This window comes from Centropristis striata, chromosome 9 (genome assembly GCF_030273125.1).
Source record: "Centropristis striata isolate RG_2023a ecotype Rhode Island chromosome 9, C.striata_1.0, whole genome shotgun sequence".
In the NCBI taxonomy this organism is placed as follows: Eukaryota; Metazoa; Chordata; class Actinopteri; order Perciformes; family Serranidae; genus Centropristis; species Centropristis striata.
In genome coordinates this window covers 28,592,106-28,615,085 of record NC_081525.1, presented here as the reverse complement: position 1 = coordinate 28,615,085, position 22,980 = coordinate 28,592,106, and the positions used below count along the sequence as shown (strand labels likewise).

Below are 22,980 nucleotides of genomic sequence, written 5' to 3'. Positions count from 1 at the left end.
GATCAGTGCTATTGATCAGCCTGAGCCCCAGCTTTAAGCAGGGCTAATTGATCAATCACCACTGGTTGCTTCGGATTAATGGAACATGACTGGTGCTCCCCCCAAGACATACCCACCTCTCATGAAGAGGCATGAGTTGGTGCATGTGTGTGAGATATAAACACCAACATTGTGCATATTTTTATGTGCATATGAGAGTGTATGAGAGATGTGAGGAGTGGGAAAAGTACCAGATTATAGTCTCTGTGAAAGACCCAATGCTGCCTTTTAATAAAAATGCATCAAATCTCTTTGGTGCTTTATGAAATAAAAAGCATATTTTCTCTATTGAGTATAAATCTCTTCAAACATCTACTGAAATTAAAGTATAATTGTTGTGTTTACAATGAGCCTCAAATGTACAAAAAGCATCTTGGCTGCCATATAAGAGTATTTGTCGTAAATAAAATCCCACTCACTTCTGTGCATGTGTGTTGATCTTTGAGTTGTTTCAACATCTTTTAGAAGTTGTGTAAATGATTTAAATACTTTTTCTGGTAAGTAATTTAAGAGCGTTTTCAGTGGAAGAAATTTCCTTAAATGTAGATTTCTATCGAGAGCTTTTGGGTCCTTTCATGAACCATTCAAATCTGTGAGCTCGTTTTTGATTTGCTCTGTCACATACGTTTCTCTCCCATTCAGACAGATTTTCAGCAGACCTTGACCGGGTGAAGCCAATCGCAACTGTCTATTTAATATGGACTGTGCACTTCATACAAATAATAATGTACAATTAGTAATGTCATTTTTTGGTCCGTGTATCCTTGTGCATATACTCAGCACCACTGAGATATTTTGCAGCTGATGGCAAGAACGGCAGTCATTGACAGACACATCGATGCTATACCATCACAGCTAATCTCCGTACGCTATAGTCTGCCTGTCACTCAGTGTTACGACATGTTTCGTTGCTCTGATTGGTTGTGGGTCAACCAATTACGTCCAAAGGAATTTTCGTCTATGGTCTTCATGAGGTTCTAGATTGGGTCACATTTGCAATTTAATCTGGTGATGTCAGGTTATTTGAGTCATATGCTCTAGCCTAAGTGCTGTTCTAGAGAATTTTCCATCACAGCAAGGGTAAGAAAAACTTTTTGAAATTAAAAATGATTACAGGCATGTATATTTTATGTGTCTTGCTGGTCCCATAGCTGACAGACATGACACCAGCAGTCGCCCTGCCAGGAAGAACTGAAACACACAGGCCAAAACAGGAAGCCCCAACAACACCCCCAACACCCACACACACACACACACACACACACACACACACAGTAACCCTCCCGCTGAATGACTGACAGGCTGGCTGGCCAGTGGTGGCTCCATGGAGGATTTGTGTCTGTATGCCTGTTTGGGAGGTGGATTGAAGGTTCCAGCTGGCCTGTCATGGGACTCCTGATCGCGTGTGAATGGTACTTAGAGGGAGCTATGGCTAACAGGTCCAACACTGAAACACTCAACAGACTGGAAAGGTCAACTGGGGTTAGTTCAGCAGGACCAAATCAGGAATATTGTTTTATGTACCATGGAACAGACCAAAAAGGCCTATTCTCTGAAGATTTTGGTTAATTTTAAATAACCTGTAGAGTGAAAAGCACCAAGACTTAGTCCTTGCAAAACATCGGGGATGGGTTCGAATCTGGCTCGGAGCCGTTTCCTGCATTTCTTCCCCTCTGTCTCCCCCTTTAACTATGTATCTCTGCTAGGGCTGGGCGATACGGACCAAAAGTCATATCCCGATATATTTAGGCTGAATATCGATATATATCCTGATATTTTTATCGCAAAGTGAGAGCAAATGTCCAGCCAAAGTTAAAGCCAAATATGACATGTCACAAGTAGTTTTATTGAAACCGTTTATTTAAGTGAACATAAATACTGTAGAACAACAGTAGTACCATTTTTTTTTTTAAATCAAAGCTCCATAAACTGAACATTTAAATAAAAAAATATCTTAAATAAAAATAGCCTATCAAATTAAATAGGCCAATCTTTTTCTGAAATTAATATATTTATATGTAAAAAGAATAACGAACATTACAAAAGAACTAAATATGACAAACCCTAGTAAGGGCAGCATATATATATAAAGAAAGAAAATGTTTTTTTTAACTATATCAATATATGCGATATGGTCTTATTACATATCACATTTAAAAATATATAGATATATTTTTTATATTTATATATATCGCCCAGCCCTAATCTCTACCATTTTCAATAAAGCCGAAAGAAAAAAAAAACCTTCTGTTTGGTGTTACTGTCATTACTTTACACTTTGTTCCAAATCATAATGTTTTGGAAATTACTCTGAGGTTCACCACTGAACACGTATGAATCACATAGCACCATAAAGCCTATAGAAACAATCTTTGGATAAGGATATACGTCGAAATCGAAGGATGCTGCAGCTGCATCAATCACAAATCAACAATGCTGTCAGGTGGCTGATTAAATATAATCTGTTCATAAACAATGTACTATTTTACTTTCCCAATACTGCAGTCGGTGAAAATCTGAAGCATATCCACTTGCATAAGGCACAACACTCTAACACCATGATTAGGATTCATTAATAAAAACACAGCTGAAAACGGTCGCCACAGTTACTAAATCCTTATATTTGACTGCGATTGGACAGAACAACCTGTCAAGAGAAAGTCTCAAATGGCAACAGCCAACCACTACAGAGTCTCTGACTCCTGCCTGTGCTGAAACCAGAGGACCGCCCCGAGAAAACACACACACATACACACCATCTCCACCTCCCATCATTACGTTAACCTTGACCAACTAACCAGCCACACATAAACACTCACACCCTCCTATCTTTTGACTGACTCGCACATTTTGTGGAATGAGACCACACTTCCACCCAATAACCTCTGGTGTGAACTTAATTGTGTATACTCTGGTATTGAGTTTCGGACCATGCCTGGGTCCCGTAGCGCTCAAAGAGAAACAGACACTGTGAACTTGACAATGAGTGAGAGAGAGAGAGAGATAGAGTGAAAGAAAGAGGGAGCGAGAGACATGGACCACCCAACGGCTGCGAAGAAAAACAAAGCTGGGTGGAGAGCAGAGTCAGCTTCGATCATGTCGGAGGTAGGACAGTTGGACATTGTTGTGTGGTAGCAGTTCACCAAGGGTGAGAGAGGCAGAGAGACGGAGAAAGGGGAAAAGCTGCAAAAGTAATTTGATTCTTGAGTCTGTTTTTAGTAGATTTTTTTTGTTTTGTTTGGAGACAATCTTTTGTTTTTAATAAGATTGAAAAATTGCCAGTTGTGTGATAATTCTCTGTGTTATCAAGAGGTTGAAGGTTTTAATTTCAGACATTTATCACACTTTCAGTTATAATTAGGAGCTGATTATTTCCTATTTAAGGATAGAAAAATAAATTAAAACAACCCTTAAAATCAGAGTTCCCTAATGAACTCTCAGACCCCAGTTTTATGTTGTGACATTAAATGAATATTTCTGCTCAAAAAATTAACACTATACAAATATTAACATTTAAAAGTGTTTCCAACATTGTACACACCATGTTAAATTATTAATTCAATTACTTTATGGGGGGACAAATACTGGACTGGAGGTTTTAAGAAGTAGTCTTATGGTTGGCTTTGAATCAATTCATCAACTGGAAAAACTTCAGAAGATAAAGTGATTAATACTATTACCTCCATTCACAATAACCACTAGTGCCCTCGTAGTTATGCTCTTATTATATGAATCTATAGCACAAAGGAGGCTCAGTTCACTCTTGTCTAAATAAACATAAGCAAAGACAATCTTTTCTTAGAGCCAATGCAATGCATATAAAAAGTCTCTTATTAAAAAAAAACAGTTATTCGAGTAACACAAGCAACTTGTTAAAGCTGATATGAGAGGACGTGTGATGTGGTTTTAAAGTTGGCCACCAGGGGGACGAGGACATGCAGAGAGTGATCAGGGAGTTGGAGGCTTGTTGGAGATTTATTTCGGTGGAGAAGCAGTCAGTCAAGCATGGTGTGTGTGTGAGAGAGAGTGTGTCAGAGAGAGAGAGAGAAAGAGACAGAGAGACAGAAAAAGAGAGGGGGAGAGTAGTTTTTTGCATAAGAGATTCTTTCAGAGAAGGCTGGAAATTAAAAAATAAAGTACACCAGTTTAGGAAAAGAAAAGGTTAACCATTGTTGAATATAATTGAAATGATTGAAAAAGGTAATCATAACATTTCTAAATAATTTAACAGTATTTATATATATTTTTTTTTTAATTAATGAAATGCATCTAAAAATAACTTAAAATGACCAGCATCAATAATTCTGATATATAAATAATTGTACAGTAAGAAATTCACGAATCAAGAAAATACATTTTATGTTACTTTATTTAATACTAGGAAGTGAATCGCCACACTATTTAATAACTTTTTACTGAGTATGTTTTTATCAAGTTTTTGCCTTTTTATTTTATAAATTTACAACAGCGTTAATAGGGCATACTGTTTGATAAAACTGAATTAAATCAAACTTAGATGTTCTAAGTCAGTGAAAGGACTAACAGAGCTGCTGCTGGTGGTGAGTGTGTTAACCCGACACAGTAATCGCTCAGCTCCTGACTTCAGTCTGTTTTTGTCCTAAGGTCAGAGGTCAAATGCCACTGTTGACCCCCTGAACTGCCCTGTTACCCAAAGCTCAAAGTCCCACTAGAGTGACTGATCCACCCTGCTGTGTGAATGTGAGTGTATGGAGTCAGTTACCTTTCTGTGCAGAGTGTCTTTGGAGGTTTGGCTCAAGGGATTTTCTCGTCTCTCTGGAACAGAAGGAATGGGCAGCTGACCTGAAGACAGACATACATAAACACACAGTTAGGTCTGCCAATAGTTTTCACCTCCACTGAAAAATAACTGAATACACACATGCACATACACAAGGACACATGCTTGGAGCAAGTAAGTGAGCGGGTGATCTTAAAGTCATGTTTAAATGAATAATAACATATAAGAAACCATTATTTGCATATTTGAAATTAATGAGATGTGACTGAATTGCATGCATATTTTACAACTCAAATATTTCCCCTGAAAAATCCTAACACAACACTGTGGGTGTGATTTTTCTATTTCATATTTGTACTGAATATTGATACAGGCACCATCCAAGAGCAACATTCAACAGAGGCTTGAAGTGGATTTACTTATTCATGTGCATGTGCTGCATGCCCTCAAACACACATGCACTTGGATAAGAGCATCTATTAAATGCATAAAGTGCTGACATTCTTTTGTGATTTCAGAATTAATCACCAAGAAATGGACCACACCTTAACAATACCATGTTGGATTTTAAATCCCAGAAAGTGTTTTAGCAATTTGACTACTTTGTGGTATTCCTCTTCTCCTGTGATAAATATCATCTGTAATTAAAGCATGAAGTAAAAAATTAAGAGTTCTCTTCAAAATATGAACAGATGGCAGAATATACCAGAAAAGTAGAAAAACTCTTTAAACAGGTTAGAAAACAACATTATTTCAGCATTAAATAGAATAAAAAGAGATCCAAGGATTTCTCCCCTTTATGTGACCTGTAAGATGCATTGATCTGAACCAATTATAGGGGGAAACAAGACAGAATTATAAAGGATGGCCCAAAGGTGGAGGATTATAAATTGGAGCCAATTAAAGCAGAAAACGAAGAAGGCAAGACAAGCGTGGCTAATGATACCATATTCATCAACTTCTGACACTCATTTCACATTTCAGGTACTTGGCTGCAGCTCTCATCTGGATTGCCTTACAATGACTGAGCAGGTTCTGTAAGTTGTGGAATGAGCTGCCATTGTACATCAGACAAGCCTTCTCACTGTCCATTTTTAAAACTCATCTCTCTCTTAAAACCTATTTTTATTCCTTGGCTTTCAACCACGCATGAGACTCTTGTCTTGTTTTCGTGTTTTATGGTTTGTTTTTATTTATTGTTTTTTTAAATTGTTTCTTAAAAAGCAATGAAGCTATTTATTTTAGTGTTTATTCCCGTTTTATTTATTTTATTGTTCTTGTTTGCTTGTTTATGTACAGAACTTGTTGCGGCTGTTGTTGTTTTTAAAGAGCTAATTTTACAAATAAAGTTGAGCTGAGTTGAGGTGAATATGTATTTATTCTAAAGATTGTATAAATTAAGTGGATGTGGCGTCGATGTCAGAAAAGTTAAATCAATGCAGCAGTACTTTTACCCTGCATTATTTATAATGGCCAGCAGGGGATGACTACACTGGTTGCAAAAAGAAGTCCGACTGTATAGAAGTCTATGACAAAATGATCCTACTTCTCACTTGATGTATTACCTCCTTAATTTTTCCTAATGAGTTTAAGGTCTCAATCGCTAGTGACAAGCCTCATGATGATCATTTTGTAAATTGTGGTCCCATTTAGATACAAACAGATGATGAAGCAGAGGAGGAGTAACAATACGTATCAATGGCAATGTGTACATATTAATAATAGCTGCAAACTTGTCTTTGGGTTACCTTAAATTATAGAAGCAAACTTTTTTACACGGACTAGCCAGGAACCAGGTGCAGTCAGGTTACCAGTATAAGTCCGAGGGTTCTCAGTTAGATCACCCCATGTATATATGACCACATCTAACTCCAAATAAACAAGATGGTAATGGCAAAATCCCAGACTTTAAGCTTCAAAACAATAGTCCACAAAAGAATAGGTGACGTCACGTGGTTACGTCCACCCTGTTTTTTTCATAGATTTTATGATTAGCCAAAACTTTATGATTCAACAGGAAACTGTAGGGTGTCTGCTCCATTTGCAAAGGCTTGGAGTGTGATTATCCTTTTTCAAACTAGGGTTATCATCCAGTGCAACAACACCAGATCTACATAAATTGATTAATGAGTCCAGTAATTGTGCTAAATTTGGTCTATTTTAACATGCCATGGTGAAGAAACCTGGTCTTTACATTATTCATGTCCGCAGCAGTCCAACAATCTGTATGTTAAACCAGAAAGTTACACAGATAGATATATGGACACAATCTCAGTAGGTATATCATTGTCATGAAGCCATCCGCCCCATCTGTCTGTCTACCTGCCTGTCTCTCTCCTCTGGCTCAGGGCCTGTCAGGACTGCTCTCCAGCAGGCCTCCCGCGTCTGGATTAATCTCCCTGGTTGACTGCTGATCTGAAGGTGGGTCGGTCGCCATCCACCAACACCAAAACTAATTTCACTGTGTCACTGCATGACATCCCCGCCCACCATCCCCACTGACATCCACACATGCACGCACATTGCAAAATATCTTCATCTGTCTCTGTCTCATCTACATGGAAGAGGGCAGGAGGGCGGGTGACTAGTCCGAAGGAGAAAGGTCAGCGCGTCGAAGGAGTTCATCATTCTGAGGTGTCAGAGTCGCTCTTTAGGAGAGCAGATGAAGGGGAGAGGAAGGAGGAGAGGATGGGAGGGGGGAGTAACAGAGAAGGGGGGGGGGGGGGGGGGGGGGGGGGGGGGGGTCTGTTTTATATTTGTCCGGTTATTGGTTATAAGCCAAAAGTTTGTCATGGCCTACGGAGTTGGCTGGCATCCACTTTGTGCAAATCAATCATAAACCTGCTTGTGCTTCACCGTCACCACCATTGTCTTTGATTGTATCTTAATTACGAGAAAACCACACACACACACACACACACACACACACACACACACATCTTACTTAAGCTACGAATGGTCATTTGGTGGCTAAAAACACACCAGAGGGTTTGCTGAAACACCAGAAGCTGGTAGTCAAACACACACACACACACACACACACACACACACACACACACACACACACACACACACACACACACACACACACATTGAGTCATTCAGAAATGATCACACAATGCATCCACTACACTTGCTGGCGTCTGGCATGAGGTAAACAGCTTTTAATAGCATCAAACCCACTGCAGTTTGTTTGGGACCATCTGTCCAGTCTATTGTGTTTCTCTGTTGTGGCTCTTTGGAAGCCCATCGGGTGACAGCTGATGTATGGGCTCTTACAAAGCCCCCGGCCAGGCCCTCGGGATCCTGCCATACTGTTTTCTCCCTGTCTGCTATCCATTTCTTCTTCTTTTTATTCAGTTTTGTCTTTTAATTTTTCTTGTAGCTTTTCTGCATCAAAGTTATTTTTTTAGACTGTGATATTGCAATCTACAGTCATCCAGTGGTGCTATGTCAGTTTAGCTGGAGCAGAGGAACAGGAAATGATGTGCATTCGTGTGCGTTTGGGTGAAGTGGGAGAATAAAGATTAGCACCAGAAAAAAATTGAAAGTGATAATAATTTCTTGAGGGAAGGTTCTTTTCACCTCAATATGGTTAGACATTTCAGTATATAACATTAGTGAAAACACATATCAATGCACTTCCCCACTAGTTTGTAGTTTACTGTGACTAAGTAAATGCAATTACTCCACACAAAAGCATCCATTGTATAGGACGGTTGCTGAAATAATACTGTACTGTGATTTCGAGTCTCTAACATTTGAATAACAACACATTTTCACAATTTTACAGTACTGAGAAAATACAGTGTCAAGTCCATAAACTAGCACGATAAAATACAGAAAATTTAGAATTACATTTGCAAGAGACTTTTCTGCAATACAACCTGGGTTAGTTGTGAACCAGAAGTTTGACCATTAATTCCAGGGTCATGTCAGGACCTATTTATACAGTCTATGGTCAGGACAGACACATGACACAGTGAGTGCATTCATTAGTGAACAGGTAGAACTTATTTGGAAGGCAACTTCTACAAAAACCTTTACGGGCCTACATTATCTATCCTTGCATTCAAACATAGTCTGAGCACTATGGGCTGATATATGTGCCACCAGAAACTGAATTTGAATTATTTATATTTGAATTTGAATTGCTTAACTTGAATAACTGCATTAAAAAACTGAATTTAAATCACATAATTTGAATTTGTATTGGAAAACTGAATCTGAATTGTAATTTTAAATTTAATTTATTAGTTTGGAACTGAACATTCATTTTTAACAATTCAAAATTAGTTTGCAAAATTCAATTTCATTTTTCTGCGGCGAATATCCGGTAGTTGAGGCAGAGCAATCGATCGCAGATACACTGAGCGCCTCTTCAGCCAATCAGCACCTCCATTTTTTTTTTTTAACATTTGTTTCCACCCGGTTGCCATAGCACCTCTTCGGCCAATCAGCACCTCTGTTTTCTTTTGTAACATTAGTTGCCGCCCGGTTGCCATAGCACCTCTTCGGCCAATCAGCACATCCGTTTTCTGCTCTCGATTGCTCTGCCTCAACTACCGGATGTTTGTCGCAGAAAATTGAAATTGAATTTTGCAAACTGAATTTGAATTGTGAGAGTTGAATGTTCAGTTCCAAACTAATAAATTAAATTTCAAATTACAATTCAGATTCAGTTTTTTAATGCAATGATTCAAATTGAACAATACAAATTCAAATGATGTGATTCAAATTCAGTTTTTCAATGCAATTATTCAATTTAAGCAATTCAGTTAAGTTAAATCAAATTCATGGTGGCACATATATCAGCCCATATAGCACCACCTACATATTTCACTGCCCAATTCAGTATTTCCTATTGTTTATAGAAAAAACACTAGTGCGAATGTAAGGAGGTTCCTTGAGAGGTTGGGGAGTACTCTGGAGTTGAGGGGTGGGGGGTGAAAGCTGGGTTCAGGAAGTTTTCACTCCTTTCTTCCCAGGGTGCCCCTGGCCTCTCCAACTTCCAGTCAAAGGCTGAAAGAAGCCAGATGCAGGCAGGATAATCACCACCTAATAAGAGGCTATATTGAAAGCAGGCTGGCGCTCATACACTACAAGCTTGAAAGGCGTGTGCACACACATACACACTCGCAAGGGTAGTTGGACGCATATGCACACGCAAAGACAGGGCAGGTGTAATTATGGTGCACGATGACACACTTCAGAAAGAAGCAATCACTCGCAGTCTTTACACATGTGGACAAGCATGTGTACAAAAAAAATAACAACACACTCACACGCACATATAAACACACAGACACCCACACCAGATCCAGATCCTTTACCATCATCCTAGAAAAATGTTAGCACATGGGAAAAGATATGAATAATTTTGTGATATGGCAATTATCAATTTAGAGAGACCGAACAGGATCCCCTATGGTTTTTTGTATGGTTGGTGTCTGTTTTGGTGCGACCCTATGAAAGAATATGAGGCTAAGCATAGAAAATGTAGTCCTACCCACACTCCAAAAAGTGACAGAACTTCACTGAATCTTTGGGATTTAAAATGTTACAGGCAAAAGTGACCTAAAAAAGGACTTGTGACTTGGTGGTTCTGATATGAGGTATATCTATCTTTTTCTGTCCTCATTAAGTATTAAAGTCAATTTTTGCTTCCTGTTACTTGGAACAACTTCTGATGAAGTCTAGGGAGTATGTTGGCAGAGCTAAAACACATAAAAAACCTTCAAACCACCAGTCTTACATTTATTCAGAAAGAAAATGGCTCAACATCAACCAGTATTGATGGACTTCAGCCTAAACTGAAATCAGCACCATTTAAAAAAGGTAGGTTCTTGTGAGTAACTGCACGCTTTTTTGACACAGACAAAGAGCCTGATTTTGGCTGCAACCTTTGATTTTAAGTAGTTTTGTTTGTTTTTCAAAATTTGGCAGTGTATTTATGAACACTGACTAGGTAAATGAGCTACAGTGTACACTATTTGAGAGTGCTGCTGCTAACACAAAGTATTTTAATGATTCAAAGTGGATTAATGCAGTTTTATTTGCATTGTTTTAAGGCAGCCGTTCACTTGGATTTACCTGTGTGATGCAGGACAGTACCACTCTGTAAGTAATATTAAGGCAAATACTAGACTGTGCAGAAGCAACAGGTAATAGTGTTGGAGAAACCCTGGCTGTAATGCTGAAGTTTTCAATATTATTTTACTTTATTTAGTAGAGTGACTTCCCATGCCCATTCTATTTTTCTTTCCTCCCTTTTTGTCACACTCCCATCTTCCCACTCTGCTTCTATCTTCTGCACAACCTCTTTTAACCTTTTCTTTCCTTTGGCTGCTGTGTAATGCACGCGATGCAGGAATTACTATGTTAACTGATTATTAGTTTAAGTTTTATTTCTGTCTAAAAAAACATGAAAGCAACTACTTCATCAGTCTTCTCATTATATTTTCCTGTCCCTGAGTTGTTAGTGTATCTGGGCACCGTTATCATTTTAAGGCAGCCTAAAAGAAAATTGGATTTACATCATAATGCGTAAAAATCCACTTTTAATTACACAAACTCCCAGTAACAAAATGCACATGCATGCCCCTATTGTAACACTGAGAAAGAAAGCCCCTCACTATAAATACATGTGAAATCCATCCATCGTTTCTCACATACAACACAACCATTAGTTCAAAGGTACACATCCCCCCTGTGGCACAGCACATCCAGTGTCCTGCTCTTACACCATCAGCAGCATCAAAAGGAGAATCTATATTCTCCCCTCTGTCTTTTTTTTCATTTGAGTGACTATGAGGAGCAGCAGCAGCAGCAGCTGCAGCCTCTCTCCCTGCTCGTGCTCAGCCGGGGGAAGGCAGTAGGTTTAGCAGGCGAGGCAGATTTATGGCGGTGGAGGTGACCTCTGGGGCCGTAACACGGTGATGGGTGAGTGGCTCTCAACAGTAAGCTACTGGCACTTGACAAAGTGCCCGAAGCAGAATGAATTTACTTCTCTTTTCCTCAATCATCAAGCAGCCACTGCCCTGACCCCCATCCTGACTGCTATAACAAGATCTCCCATCTCACAAGGGCCTGAAAAATTTACTGTCACATCTACTTTTCAATGAGCTCAAGTGAGCACTTCTTTCACCTTCAACGGAGCAGGTGCCGGTGTGGAGGAGGGCTAACCTGCCCCTAGTGTGTGCAAGTGTGTGTGTTCTATGTGTGGTGTGTGTAAGAGAGAGAGAGAGAGAGAGAGAGAGAGAGAGAGAGAGAGAGAGAGAGAGATTGTTGCGTTAATATTCATATTATTGTGAATTGTTGATTAATATTGTGCATTATTGTTATCTCAACTTTCATGCCATAAACAATTTGATGCACAACATGGGTCTAAAGTGACCCGACAGAGTTTTTATGTTCTATATCTTTGCAATAAATTATTTTCATCATTCAGTATTCCAGGTTTTCCTCAATTAGTTTGTTTTTGATCATCATACATCCTAATTTTATGTTTTCCTTTATTTTATTTTTTTAATAAAATCATTTTTGTGTCACTACTCTTCTAATGCACAAAAATGACCCATATCCATTTTTTAGCTAAGTAGCTTGCTAAACTAACTACTTAGCTAACTTCTTGGCTAAGTAGTTAGCATAGCAAGCTACTTAGCCAAGTAGTTAGCTATGTCATAGCACAAAAACTTTTTTTTTCATGAAGAATGAGGGGGAAAATGGAAATAATGATCTGTTGTTATCAAAACAAGTATATTTAAAGAATACTTGGAATATTCAATCATAAAATAAGTTGATATCAAAAGATAGAGCACAGAAACACACGGCAAGCATTAAATAACATGGGAAATTATTGCAGGACATTTTTGACCCATGTTGTGCATTAGAAGGGGGGTCAATATGTTGTGCATCAAAGGGTTAAAGCCAGTTGAACTAATCGTCTTACGCCCACATACCGTCACAAACACACATGCACAAACTTCAAAACAGTATTTGCAAACAAGATCATCGAATCAAGAATGAAAGAATATGAGCATATTGAAAGAAGGGTGTTTGGTTGCCAGGCAGGGACACAAAGGGCACGGCTGTACGGCTGTCAGTAGACTCCTCTACCATTTATATTAGAAGTCAATCTACCTTATCACATTCCTTTTACACACACACACACTGGCATAGACACCAGGCATTATGAAGTCTGTGTGTTTGCCAGCTTTCATCAGCTTGATGGCAGCAGAGTTGGACTTAATGATCCTGATATTTTTTTAATATGCAGACGATAAATCTTGGTGCACACATATTTAAACTTCACCTTTCATGCACTCCAGTTGTTCAGGTGAATCACAATGGAGATGACAGAGAGAAAAGAAGCTATATATATCTTGCAACTTTTTTGAATTTCCTTAATCAAATCAAATCAAATTTCAAATTTGTTTGGCCATTTTTTAAGGAGGTTATGATTTTGGTTTGGATTGTTTGTTTGTTAGTCAGCAGTATTACATAAAAATTATTGGCCCAATTTTCATTAAACTTGCTGGAAGGGTGTAGCATGGGCCAAGGAAGCAATCAATACATTTTGGAATGGATCCAAATCATCGGGTGTATACAAATTATTTTTTTCCGAAATTGCATGATATGGCATATGGCCTTGGCAGATGTCTAGACTCTCCGAGTGCCCTTTTAGTTTATTTATAAGTCAGTATTTTAACATAGTATAACAAAAAAGTGTGATGAAAAAAATCTCTACTATATTTTTTCCGTTCGACAAAGACTAAAAAAATAGAAAACAATACAAATGAGAGAATTGGGGGATAGGAAAAGAAGAGAAAGGATGTCTCAGGGATAAAGGATGTGTGTAACAATAAAGTAAGTTCATTGGAGGAAACACATTCTACATGTATTGTTTTTTAGTCATTCAAGTAAACTGCATAAATGTGGCAGAAACACACCTCACAAGGTGGAACATTTATGGGTTTTTAAAAGACTAATGTAGGGCTGGGCGATATGGACCAAAAGTCATATCCTGATATATTTAGGCTGAATATCGATATACGATATATACATCCATATATACATCCCGATATTTTTTTTGCAAAGTGAGAGCAAATGTTCAGTCAAAGCCAAATATGACATGTCACAAGTAGTTTTATTAAAAGCGTTTATTTAAGTGAACATAAATACTAATATAACAACAGGAGTACCTTCTTTTTTTTTTTTTTATCAAAGCTTCATAAAGTGCACCTTTAAATGAAAAAAAATCACTGTAAGAAATAAATAAAGATAGCCCATGAAATAAAATAAGCCAATCTTTTTCTGAAATAAATATATTTTTATGAGAAAAGGATAACGAACATTACAAAATAACTAAATATGAAAAAAACCCTAGTAAGGGCAGCGTTTATATATAAAGACAGAAAAAAGTTTGAACTATAGCGATATATGCGATATGGTCTAATTCCATATCACATTAAAAAGTATACCGATATATTTTTTCTATTGATATATCGGCCAGCCCTAGACTAATGGTAAAATTAAAAGCTTATCTGATTACCTCCACCTTCCTTGCTGTAGATTGAATGCCATTTCAATGATCTTTTGCCACTGGAAAAGGCAGAAACTTGCAGAAAGTTACTTTAGCTTAAACTTATTTTGACTTCAGGAAAGTGGACATAGATCTTGAGATATCTGACCCTAAAAAAGCCCCAAAATACATTACATACACAATATAATTTGATCTGTGCATCATGTAAAATCAAATTTGTCTTTGTTTCTTTTAATTCCTTGGCTGTTAAAACATACAGTCCTAGTTGGCATTTCATTTTGTATTTGGTCTCAACAAACTGACACACTAAAAAATTCCTGGAGAAGGTCCCAATGTTTAAATGGTCACTGCTTCAAATGGTCCATGTATATAACATTTATAATACCAATCAATACACTGTATAATAGATAAAGGGAAGTTGGTTATGCCAACATTTCATTTTGTCAACTTCACTCTTTAAAATGCCATAACTAATTCAACCTCTTTTCTTTTATGAGCTGCTCTTTTGTCCACCCTCACCCACTGGGATAATGTTATCATGATGAGCCAATAAAAATCAATGATTAAACATGTGTAATTTTCCAGAGACGATGTATTAAAATTTATTGTCTCTCTCTCTCTGGCGAGCCATCACATCAGCCCTGGAGCGGCAGACACTCTGCGGGTTACAACTGAAAGTAAAGGAGGGCATTAAAAGCTATTCAATAAGCCACTGTAAAATTGATCAAGCTATAAAAGCTGCTACCCGCCTGCTCCCCACCCACTCCAAACGGGCGAATGTGGCTGCGGAGGAGTGGAGTGAGTGACGGAGAGAATGGAAAAAGACAGAGAGAGGGAAGAGATAAAGAAAAGTGGAAGAAGGGGAAAGACGAGAGAGACTGAAGCTGAGAGAAGAAAGGATTTTTAGAGAGCAGACAGTGAGAAATTTGTGAGGGGAGAGGACTCAAGTGTTTGAAATAAACAAAATAAAACAGAAAGAGAAGGGAGCTGTGATTTCTTGCTGACACAGCACTCATTGTATAATCACACAGCAATTAAACAGTGTGATTTACCATGTTATATTATTACTGTGACACACGGGTCACTATATAAAGCTATTGTGCAGCACACACACTCCTTGATATACAGTATGTAATGGACAATAATCTATATTTATTTCCCTTTTCCTTCTTCCAGTTTCATCATTTGTGGTTATGTGGTAAACCAGAGAAGACTATTATACTACTATACATTACAGCAGCATTGTAGAAGCACACCTGCACCTGTCCCACCCCCCGCCATGTTGAAATTAAATTTGCATCCTTGGTAATAGCATCAGTTACAACCTCACAGCTCAGGTGGGAATCAAGTTTATTATAGTTAACGAAAACTAACGAAATAACGAAAACTAGAATTGACAAAACATTTTCATTAACTGAAATGAAAATTTTAATTTAAAAAAAAAAAGATAACTAACTAAAACTAACTAAAATTATAGTGAAAATGTCCTTCGTTTCCGTCTTCGTCAACTTTTTTCATACGTAAACCATTTTGGTTGATATGAAATCTATTTCATCTATCTGGTTTTATGACTTAGTAAACTTTTTGGAGCTGAGATGGATAATAAAAGGAAATAAAGGCAACATTTATTGTGACCTTAGTGAATCGCACCCAACAAATACCCCATTACAAAAAAAACTAAAACTAAAACTAATAAAAAACTAAACTAAAACAAAGCTTTTTACAAAAATTAAAAACGAAATAAAGCTAGCAAACTCACTCTAAAAAACAACTAAAACTAACTGAATTTGAAAACAAAAATTGACAACGAAATTAAAACTAATGGAAAATCCCAAACTATTATAACCTTGGTGGGAATGTAAACAGAGAAACGTTTGCACTTCATCTACTGTATGGTGTATTGTACGCATTGTGTTCAGTGTAGTGAAGTTTTGCGGGCTTCCATTTCTTAAAATCTGGGTTGAATTATAAAAAAAACTGTGGTTCCTATTGACAGCTTGTGATGATTTTCTCTGAACAATGGGTAGTCGGCAGTGTTTGAGCTCTAACTTCTAGTATCTGCTCAGCTTGCTTGGAACCTCGTCCTTGCTGATACAAAAAGCACCAGGTAATATCCACAGCTTTGCTAACGGAAAACCAAAAAAAGAGCGAGTTGAGAAGAGTCAATCATACAATGCAGTAGAAAAACAGCAAAAAGGTGGTAACGTACAGTAAAATTGGAACACCGTCCTTGGAATATTCATAGATCACCCACATCGGGTTCACCATTCCCAACATAGCCTAGCACTGGAATGAATTCTGTTACTGGCCGTGTGAAAACAAAGTGCCAAGGTGTTCGGCCAATTCGGCCAATCGGCCAATTGTGACAGTTTATCGCAAACCAGTGGCAGTGAAGTCAAAGGAGAAAGTTAAGAAACAATTTTCATCTCATCAACCTCTCCCACCAGAAAACAATTTACTGGAGGCCAATTGAGGCCAACACCTCAGGTCACTAAAAAAGAAATATGTGCACATTCTCCCACTAACTTCAATAAGTGCAGAAAAGTCTCCAAAACTGGGGAAAATACTACACGCCAACCCTTGGAGATTTATTGTTTGATAATCTATATGGACAGTATGCCACTTGGGCCTTTCTAGTGCCGTGTTACAAAAAAAAAAAAAAAAGAACTACGAGAAATAAGAAAATTCCAGTAGCGAGGAGCGGTGCTGTCGGCTGAATCAGTGGCAGTGGCTCGGCAAACTGCGTTTTTCTTTTAACTTTCAATTCTCCTAAGCATCCGTGCTTCACAGCCCCTTGGGCTATTGCCTTTCTCAATCTGTCCCTGGAGAGGCAGGAGTTATGGTCCCTGTCGATTGAGGAGAAAGGGATGTTATTCCCCTGTCACCTCCTGGTCGCGCCGCCATCCTCCCTGCCCTGATCTACGGCCCGACTCCCCCCCTTACCCCATTCCCCCCTCCCTCTTCCCCACTTTGCTGCGTCGTAAGCTGCCGGCTATGTCGTTGCCATGGGCTGTTGAGATGAGGACGATGGAAAAATGTTCTGGGGGGGAGGAGGTGGAGGCGCTGATATTGGTTTAGAGGTGCTGTTGGCAGCTGCACGATGTTAGTAGTGGGGAATGCTTTAGTACTGTGTTAAGACACTTGCAGCAAAATTGGCGTGTGTGTGTGTGTGTGTGTGTGTGTGTGTGTGTGTGTGTGTGTGTGTGTGTGTGTTTAAACGCACACCGAACACACACAGAATTTGCACATTTGTGATTCAGGCTGATGTATTTTTATATAAAAATATTGTGAAGTGCATCTTTTAACATTGCATATTCACTAAGATAGAGTGTAGTGTTCCCTCTGTGCTGGGAAACAGGCTGATGTTGCAGGGTGGTGGTGGTGGGGGGCGGGGGGGGGGGGAGGTAGACTGTGAGACAGCTTGGCCCAGGAGAGGTGACCTGTCCCAGGGCCCACGCAGGTCTTTGTGTGACACTCTTAACAGGGGAGCAGTGACAGGGTTAAACATGAAAGGCAGTTAGCAGACGGTTGTGTGTGATCAAAGGGTCCCTGTCGCTGTAGGTTTGGTTTTTATGTTAGCTGACTGATTGCTATTATTTAATTTTAATCATTCAAACATTCCTCAAATATATCATGCCTTCTTTTTTTTCTTCTTTTTTTTTTTTTTACAAAGTGCCCCAGTTTGATTTAATCATCTTATTATGTTGTTTTTAATTTCGTAAGGTGGATGATTAGTAGTTTTTTTTTAGTTTTTTTTTTAGATAGTGGGATAGCAGCAAAATAGAACTGGCTGATGCAATGAAGGATGTTTTGATGGTATTAAGTCCAACACCAGCAGGGGCACAAGCAATCTCTGAACCCACTGGGTGTCTCTGCCTCTTGGTGTAAGGGCTGATATTTGTAGGGTTCTGAAGCACCCAGCTATATGGACAAAAAGTCATATCCCGACATATTTAGGCTGAATATCGATATACGATATATATCCCCATATTTTTATTGCAACGTGAGAGCAAATGTTCAGTCAAAGTCAAATATGACATGTCACAAGTAGTTTCATTAAGGCTGTTTATTTAAGTCAACATAATTACTGTATAACAACCTTTTTTTAATCAAAAAAGTGCACATTTAAATAAACATTAACATTTTGTTTTGTTATCTTAAATAACAAAAGCATATGAAATATATTTATATGAGAAAAGAATAACAAACATTACAAAAAAACTGAATATGACAAACCCCTAGTAAGGGCAGCATTATATATAAAGCAGCTTGCCTGGATCAAGGATCACAGCGCAAATTTGAACTTTATCGATATATGCGATATGGTCTAATTCCATATCACATTTAAAAAAATATCGATATATCGATATATCACCCGGCCCTAAGTATGATTAGAAACTTAAAAAGCAAAAATATAGTTACCGGATTGTTTCACAAGGAGCCAAAGTCTACGAAATGTGATTTGTCAATAGTACAGATATAGACTACAAATGGAAACCAGAATCCTTGACCAAAATATGGTCCTGTTGAGTGTGCTAGAGTAAGCATTGATATACAGAATATGTTAAGACAGATAAGAGTACAAGTGACTCAGTATGAGGAGGTTTGACCGCTTTACCATCTCTAGATACATGAAGTACTGATAACAATCAGTACTGATAACAATCAGTACTTGAGACAAAAAGCTTGACTCTAGTTTGCGTGCACGTTCCAATATTTTTCTGTGTTGCATGAGTTCCATTTGTTTGTTCCAGTTTGTGGTTTCTAAGAAGCTCCTACGGAAAGATGTGTCATGGTTTTGTTTAGAAAAACTATCAAGATTCAACAAACTACTGGCATCCTTAAACCACCAACAGCACCAATGAACATCAGCACAGACATCAGTAGTTCTGACTTCCAGATCTCAGAGAGCTCAGGCACATTTCCATACCAGCCAATACTCGCCCGCTTTAAGGTACTATTGCACCTTAGGCAAATCCTGAGTTTGTGAGGGTCTCTCTGGGTGAAGGAATAAATAAATAAGCAGATAAATAGATGAATAACCCAGAGGAATGGGAGCCCATGCGGCTTGGCCATCCATCATATATCCTATTACCACGCACTCAGCGGCACCTGCAGTATGTATAATGCAGTCAACCTCTGTAAGCAGATACAAATTCAACTCTTTTCCTCCTCAATTTGTTATATCTGACAACGCCACAGCTTGTGCCTTGTTGTTTCTTTGAATTATGAATCGATTCCCTTCACCAGACTTTCGCCCTGTGCGTGATAGCGTGGCGTTGTTATGCAGAACAGCTGCGGAAAACAAATTCTAGAAGCCTGGTACGCTTTGTATCGGCTGGGAGAATATGCATAAACAGTTGCGCTTAAAGCCACTTAAGAACAACCAAATGGGCTCAATATTTCATCTTTGGATTTGTTTCATTGGGTGTGATGAATATGAAATGCCAGATTGAGTACGAGTGCAGAAAATGCAGTTGTTTCAAATGATCTAAGAATGTTTTTGAGATTTTTCACACAACTGTGATAAATAGTGAACAAGTGCGTTAACTGACAATTTAAATCTTAATTCCTGTCACAAAGTCTTTCTCCAAATTCAGCTGTGACACTTACACAAATATGTCAAATATCATTCACAAACAGAGAGAATAAAGGGAATGGAAGGAGTATGTGTCAGAGGAAGAGAGGGAGCAAAAGAAAGAAGAAAGGAAATCTAGCAAGTAAATACAAATTAACAAATCAGACACAAGAAGAAGCGAGAGTGAAAGAAGCCAAGTGGGAGAGAGGAAGAGGAATGTAAATACATGGTGAACCCATAGCACATTTTGACTGTTGCCTGTTTGTTTGGGTATTTACACTGAGGCTACAATCAAGTCCTCAAAGCTTCAGCCCACATGACAAGAGCCCATTTCAGGGCCACATATCCTCTAAACAGCCAAGCCAACAAGCCAAATCCTCAAATCCACACACACACGCACGCACACACACACACACACCTCACTTATTTGCCCATCACCTCAAAATGCATAAAGGATCTGGGTAAAATCGTCAAATTTGTGCACAGAGAGAGGGTAAAGGGAAGATAAATTGTGAGGAAGTGATTTTTTTGGGACTTGGCTGAACTTGCGAGCCCTGTTTGGTTTGAGCAGATGTAGAATTAGTACACATCACTTTTCATCAGCGAGACATTGAACACGAGCCGCCGCTCAGAGGCCAAATACCTCTCTGTCACACAAATGCACAGGAACACCTCACCTCCAGTGTCTTTAGTTATCTTGTGTTAATTATCAATGTGATGTCAATTCCCAATGCAACAAATTCTTCCTAGTATTCCTCCAAATGCATGGTTGGTGTTTCCGATTTAAGAGTGACCTGTAACAACAGCTTTATATCACTATCAACTAGGAAAACAAATGTTACTCCGCCCTCCTTGAGTATGGGAATTTTAACTTCTGTTTTTAAATTGACCAGTAAAATAGGTCACACTTCACTACAAACATTTATTGCAATGTTAAAAAAAACAGACTTCAGGCCACACAGACACTCAACTCATATCATCATACTTCTAACTTCCATTATAAGAAACAGAACCATGCTATAGTACTTTATAATGTAACACAAATTAGTGTTAGAAGTGGAAAAAAAATCTTAATAACAAATTACAGTTTGTGTGCATAGTTGTAGTACATGCACATAGTACAAGGATGTCATAACTTAACACTCTGAGCAAGACATACAAGTTGAATCACACATTCATGGATTTTATACACGAGTGACACTCAAGGATATTTGAAATTATAATGAATTCCTGCCACGATAACAGATTTAGACATGTAGCTTCAAATGAGATAAAATTCCTGCAGAAAAGAAACAGAAGGAGAAAGGTCAAGCAACCAACAGCTGCGTTCATTTTGTCACATTTACAAGCATTTGTACATAACTATTCCGCAATAAACCAGCCTATATATGAAAGCCTGATTCCAGGTTGGGAAAAGTTGGGATGTTGTGTAAGAAAAAAATAAAACAGATTGCGATAATTTGCTAATCCATTCAACTGCAAACTGCACAACGATTTAATGTTCAAACTCATAAAATGTAGTATTTTGTAAATATACACTGTAAATTCTGAATGTGAAGCATTTAGTTGGTACGTTTTCACACAGAGAGAATACATCTGTAGATGCTGACACCATGATATGAGACACAACATATACTTAAGCTGTTAGTTATTATAGCATTGCAATATATATGATGTGTACTGTCCTGCTGGTAAAGTTTGCAAGCAGTGAGGTGCCACCAATATTTATCTCCAAAACATTATCACTTTCCTTGATAAACAGAGATATTGAAAACATTGGGACATTTGCCTGAGTCTGTACAGCACAGCCCTATTCACAGTGCATGGTCTACAGAAGTGGACCAGCCAATATAAGAAACTGATCCAACAGCAAGCACCCAGATGAAACACACAAACATGCTGTCATTACACAAGGGAATGTTTCATTTTTTTTGTATTTTCGAAGCAGGAGATCCTGTTGCATGTCAATGATCTGGGCTAAACATGCATGACAGGTGATGGTGTGGAGGGTGGATGGAGGCAAGGGGAAGTCAACCCCATGGTGGTGTCAGCAAAGGATCTGTGTGTAATCTGCAGAAGATGCATGCAATAGGCCGCCACACTATTTTATCTACAAGGCCCCTAATTGCAAGGGATGCTGAGGAACACATGTTAGGAAAGGAGGAAGGGGAAGGGGTGTCAAATGTCAGCAATATGCAGGCATATGGTTCGTACAAGTTGGGTTACGTAAACTGGAAATGACACCAAAGAACAGGTTTGCTACGATGAACTTGAGGAGACTTGTGATACTGCACAATACTTTATCTTTACTTTGTTATAGGCACCTGATGAACAGGGTATGACATCACTCCACCTAAAATCCTGACAAAAATTTGAACATGATTGTGGGCCTCAAATTAAGAAACACTATGAAATTAGGAAGTAGGGGTGAGCGATATGGCCCTAAAAGATTATCACGATATTTTAGGGTATTTTTGCACTAACGATATTCTTGACGATATTACAAAATACTGAAAAATATATATAGAAAATATAATTTTTGTAGTCAAAAAAACCTTCAACAAAATAAAAATCAATCATAAATCTAGAAATCGGGCTTGTAACCAGAGGGTCACCAGTTCAAATCCCAGGACAGACAGGTTAAGGACCAAAGTTCCCTTGAGCAAGGCACCTAACACCCCCCCACACAGCTCCCCAGGCGCAGTAATATGCAGCCCACTGCTCCTTGCATGCTGTGTTCACTTGTGTGTAAAAAAGGATGGGTTAAATGCAGAGATTGAATTTCCCCATTGTGGGATTAATAAATTTACTTAAATCTTAAGTGCAAATCTCAACAGTTGCCAAATACCAAAAAATTTTGCAAATTAAAAACAACAAACATCTATGGCAAGGATGGGCAACTGGAGGCCCGGGGGCCACATACGGCCCGTACCCTCACTTGAAGTGGCCCTCAGTACAACTACATGCATTTGAGCATGAGATTTTAAAAGTGCAGTGTAAAAATGCATGAAATTACAATTAATGTTGGTCTGCTGTTCTTGAAAAAATAAATCACATGGT

At 38.4% G+C, this 22,980-nt stretch overlaps 1 protein-coding gene across 1 annotated transcript in view; it reads right to left on the bottom strand.

Moving 5' to 3' along the window:
- Positions 1 to 22,980, bottom strand: part of LOC131977339 (adhesion G-protein coupled receptor D2) — a 113,083-nt gene that overhangs the window by 20,825 nt on the left and 69,278 nt on the right. Inside the window, exon 24 of the mRNA XM_059340587.1 lies at positions 4,781 to 4,860. Coding sequence (XP_059196570.1) covers positions 4,781 to 4,860 — 80 coding nt within the window. The remainder of the gene's footprint in view (positions 1 to 4,780; positions 4,861 to 22,980) is intronic.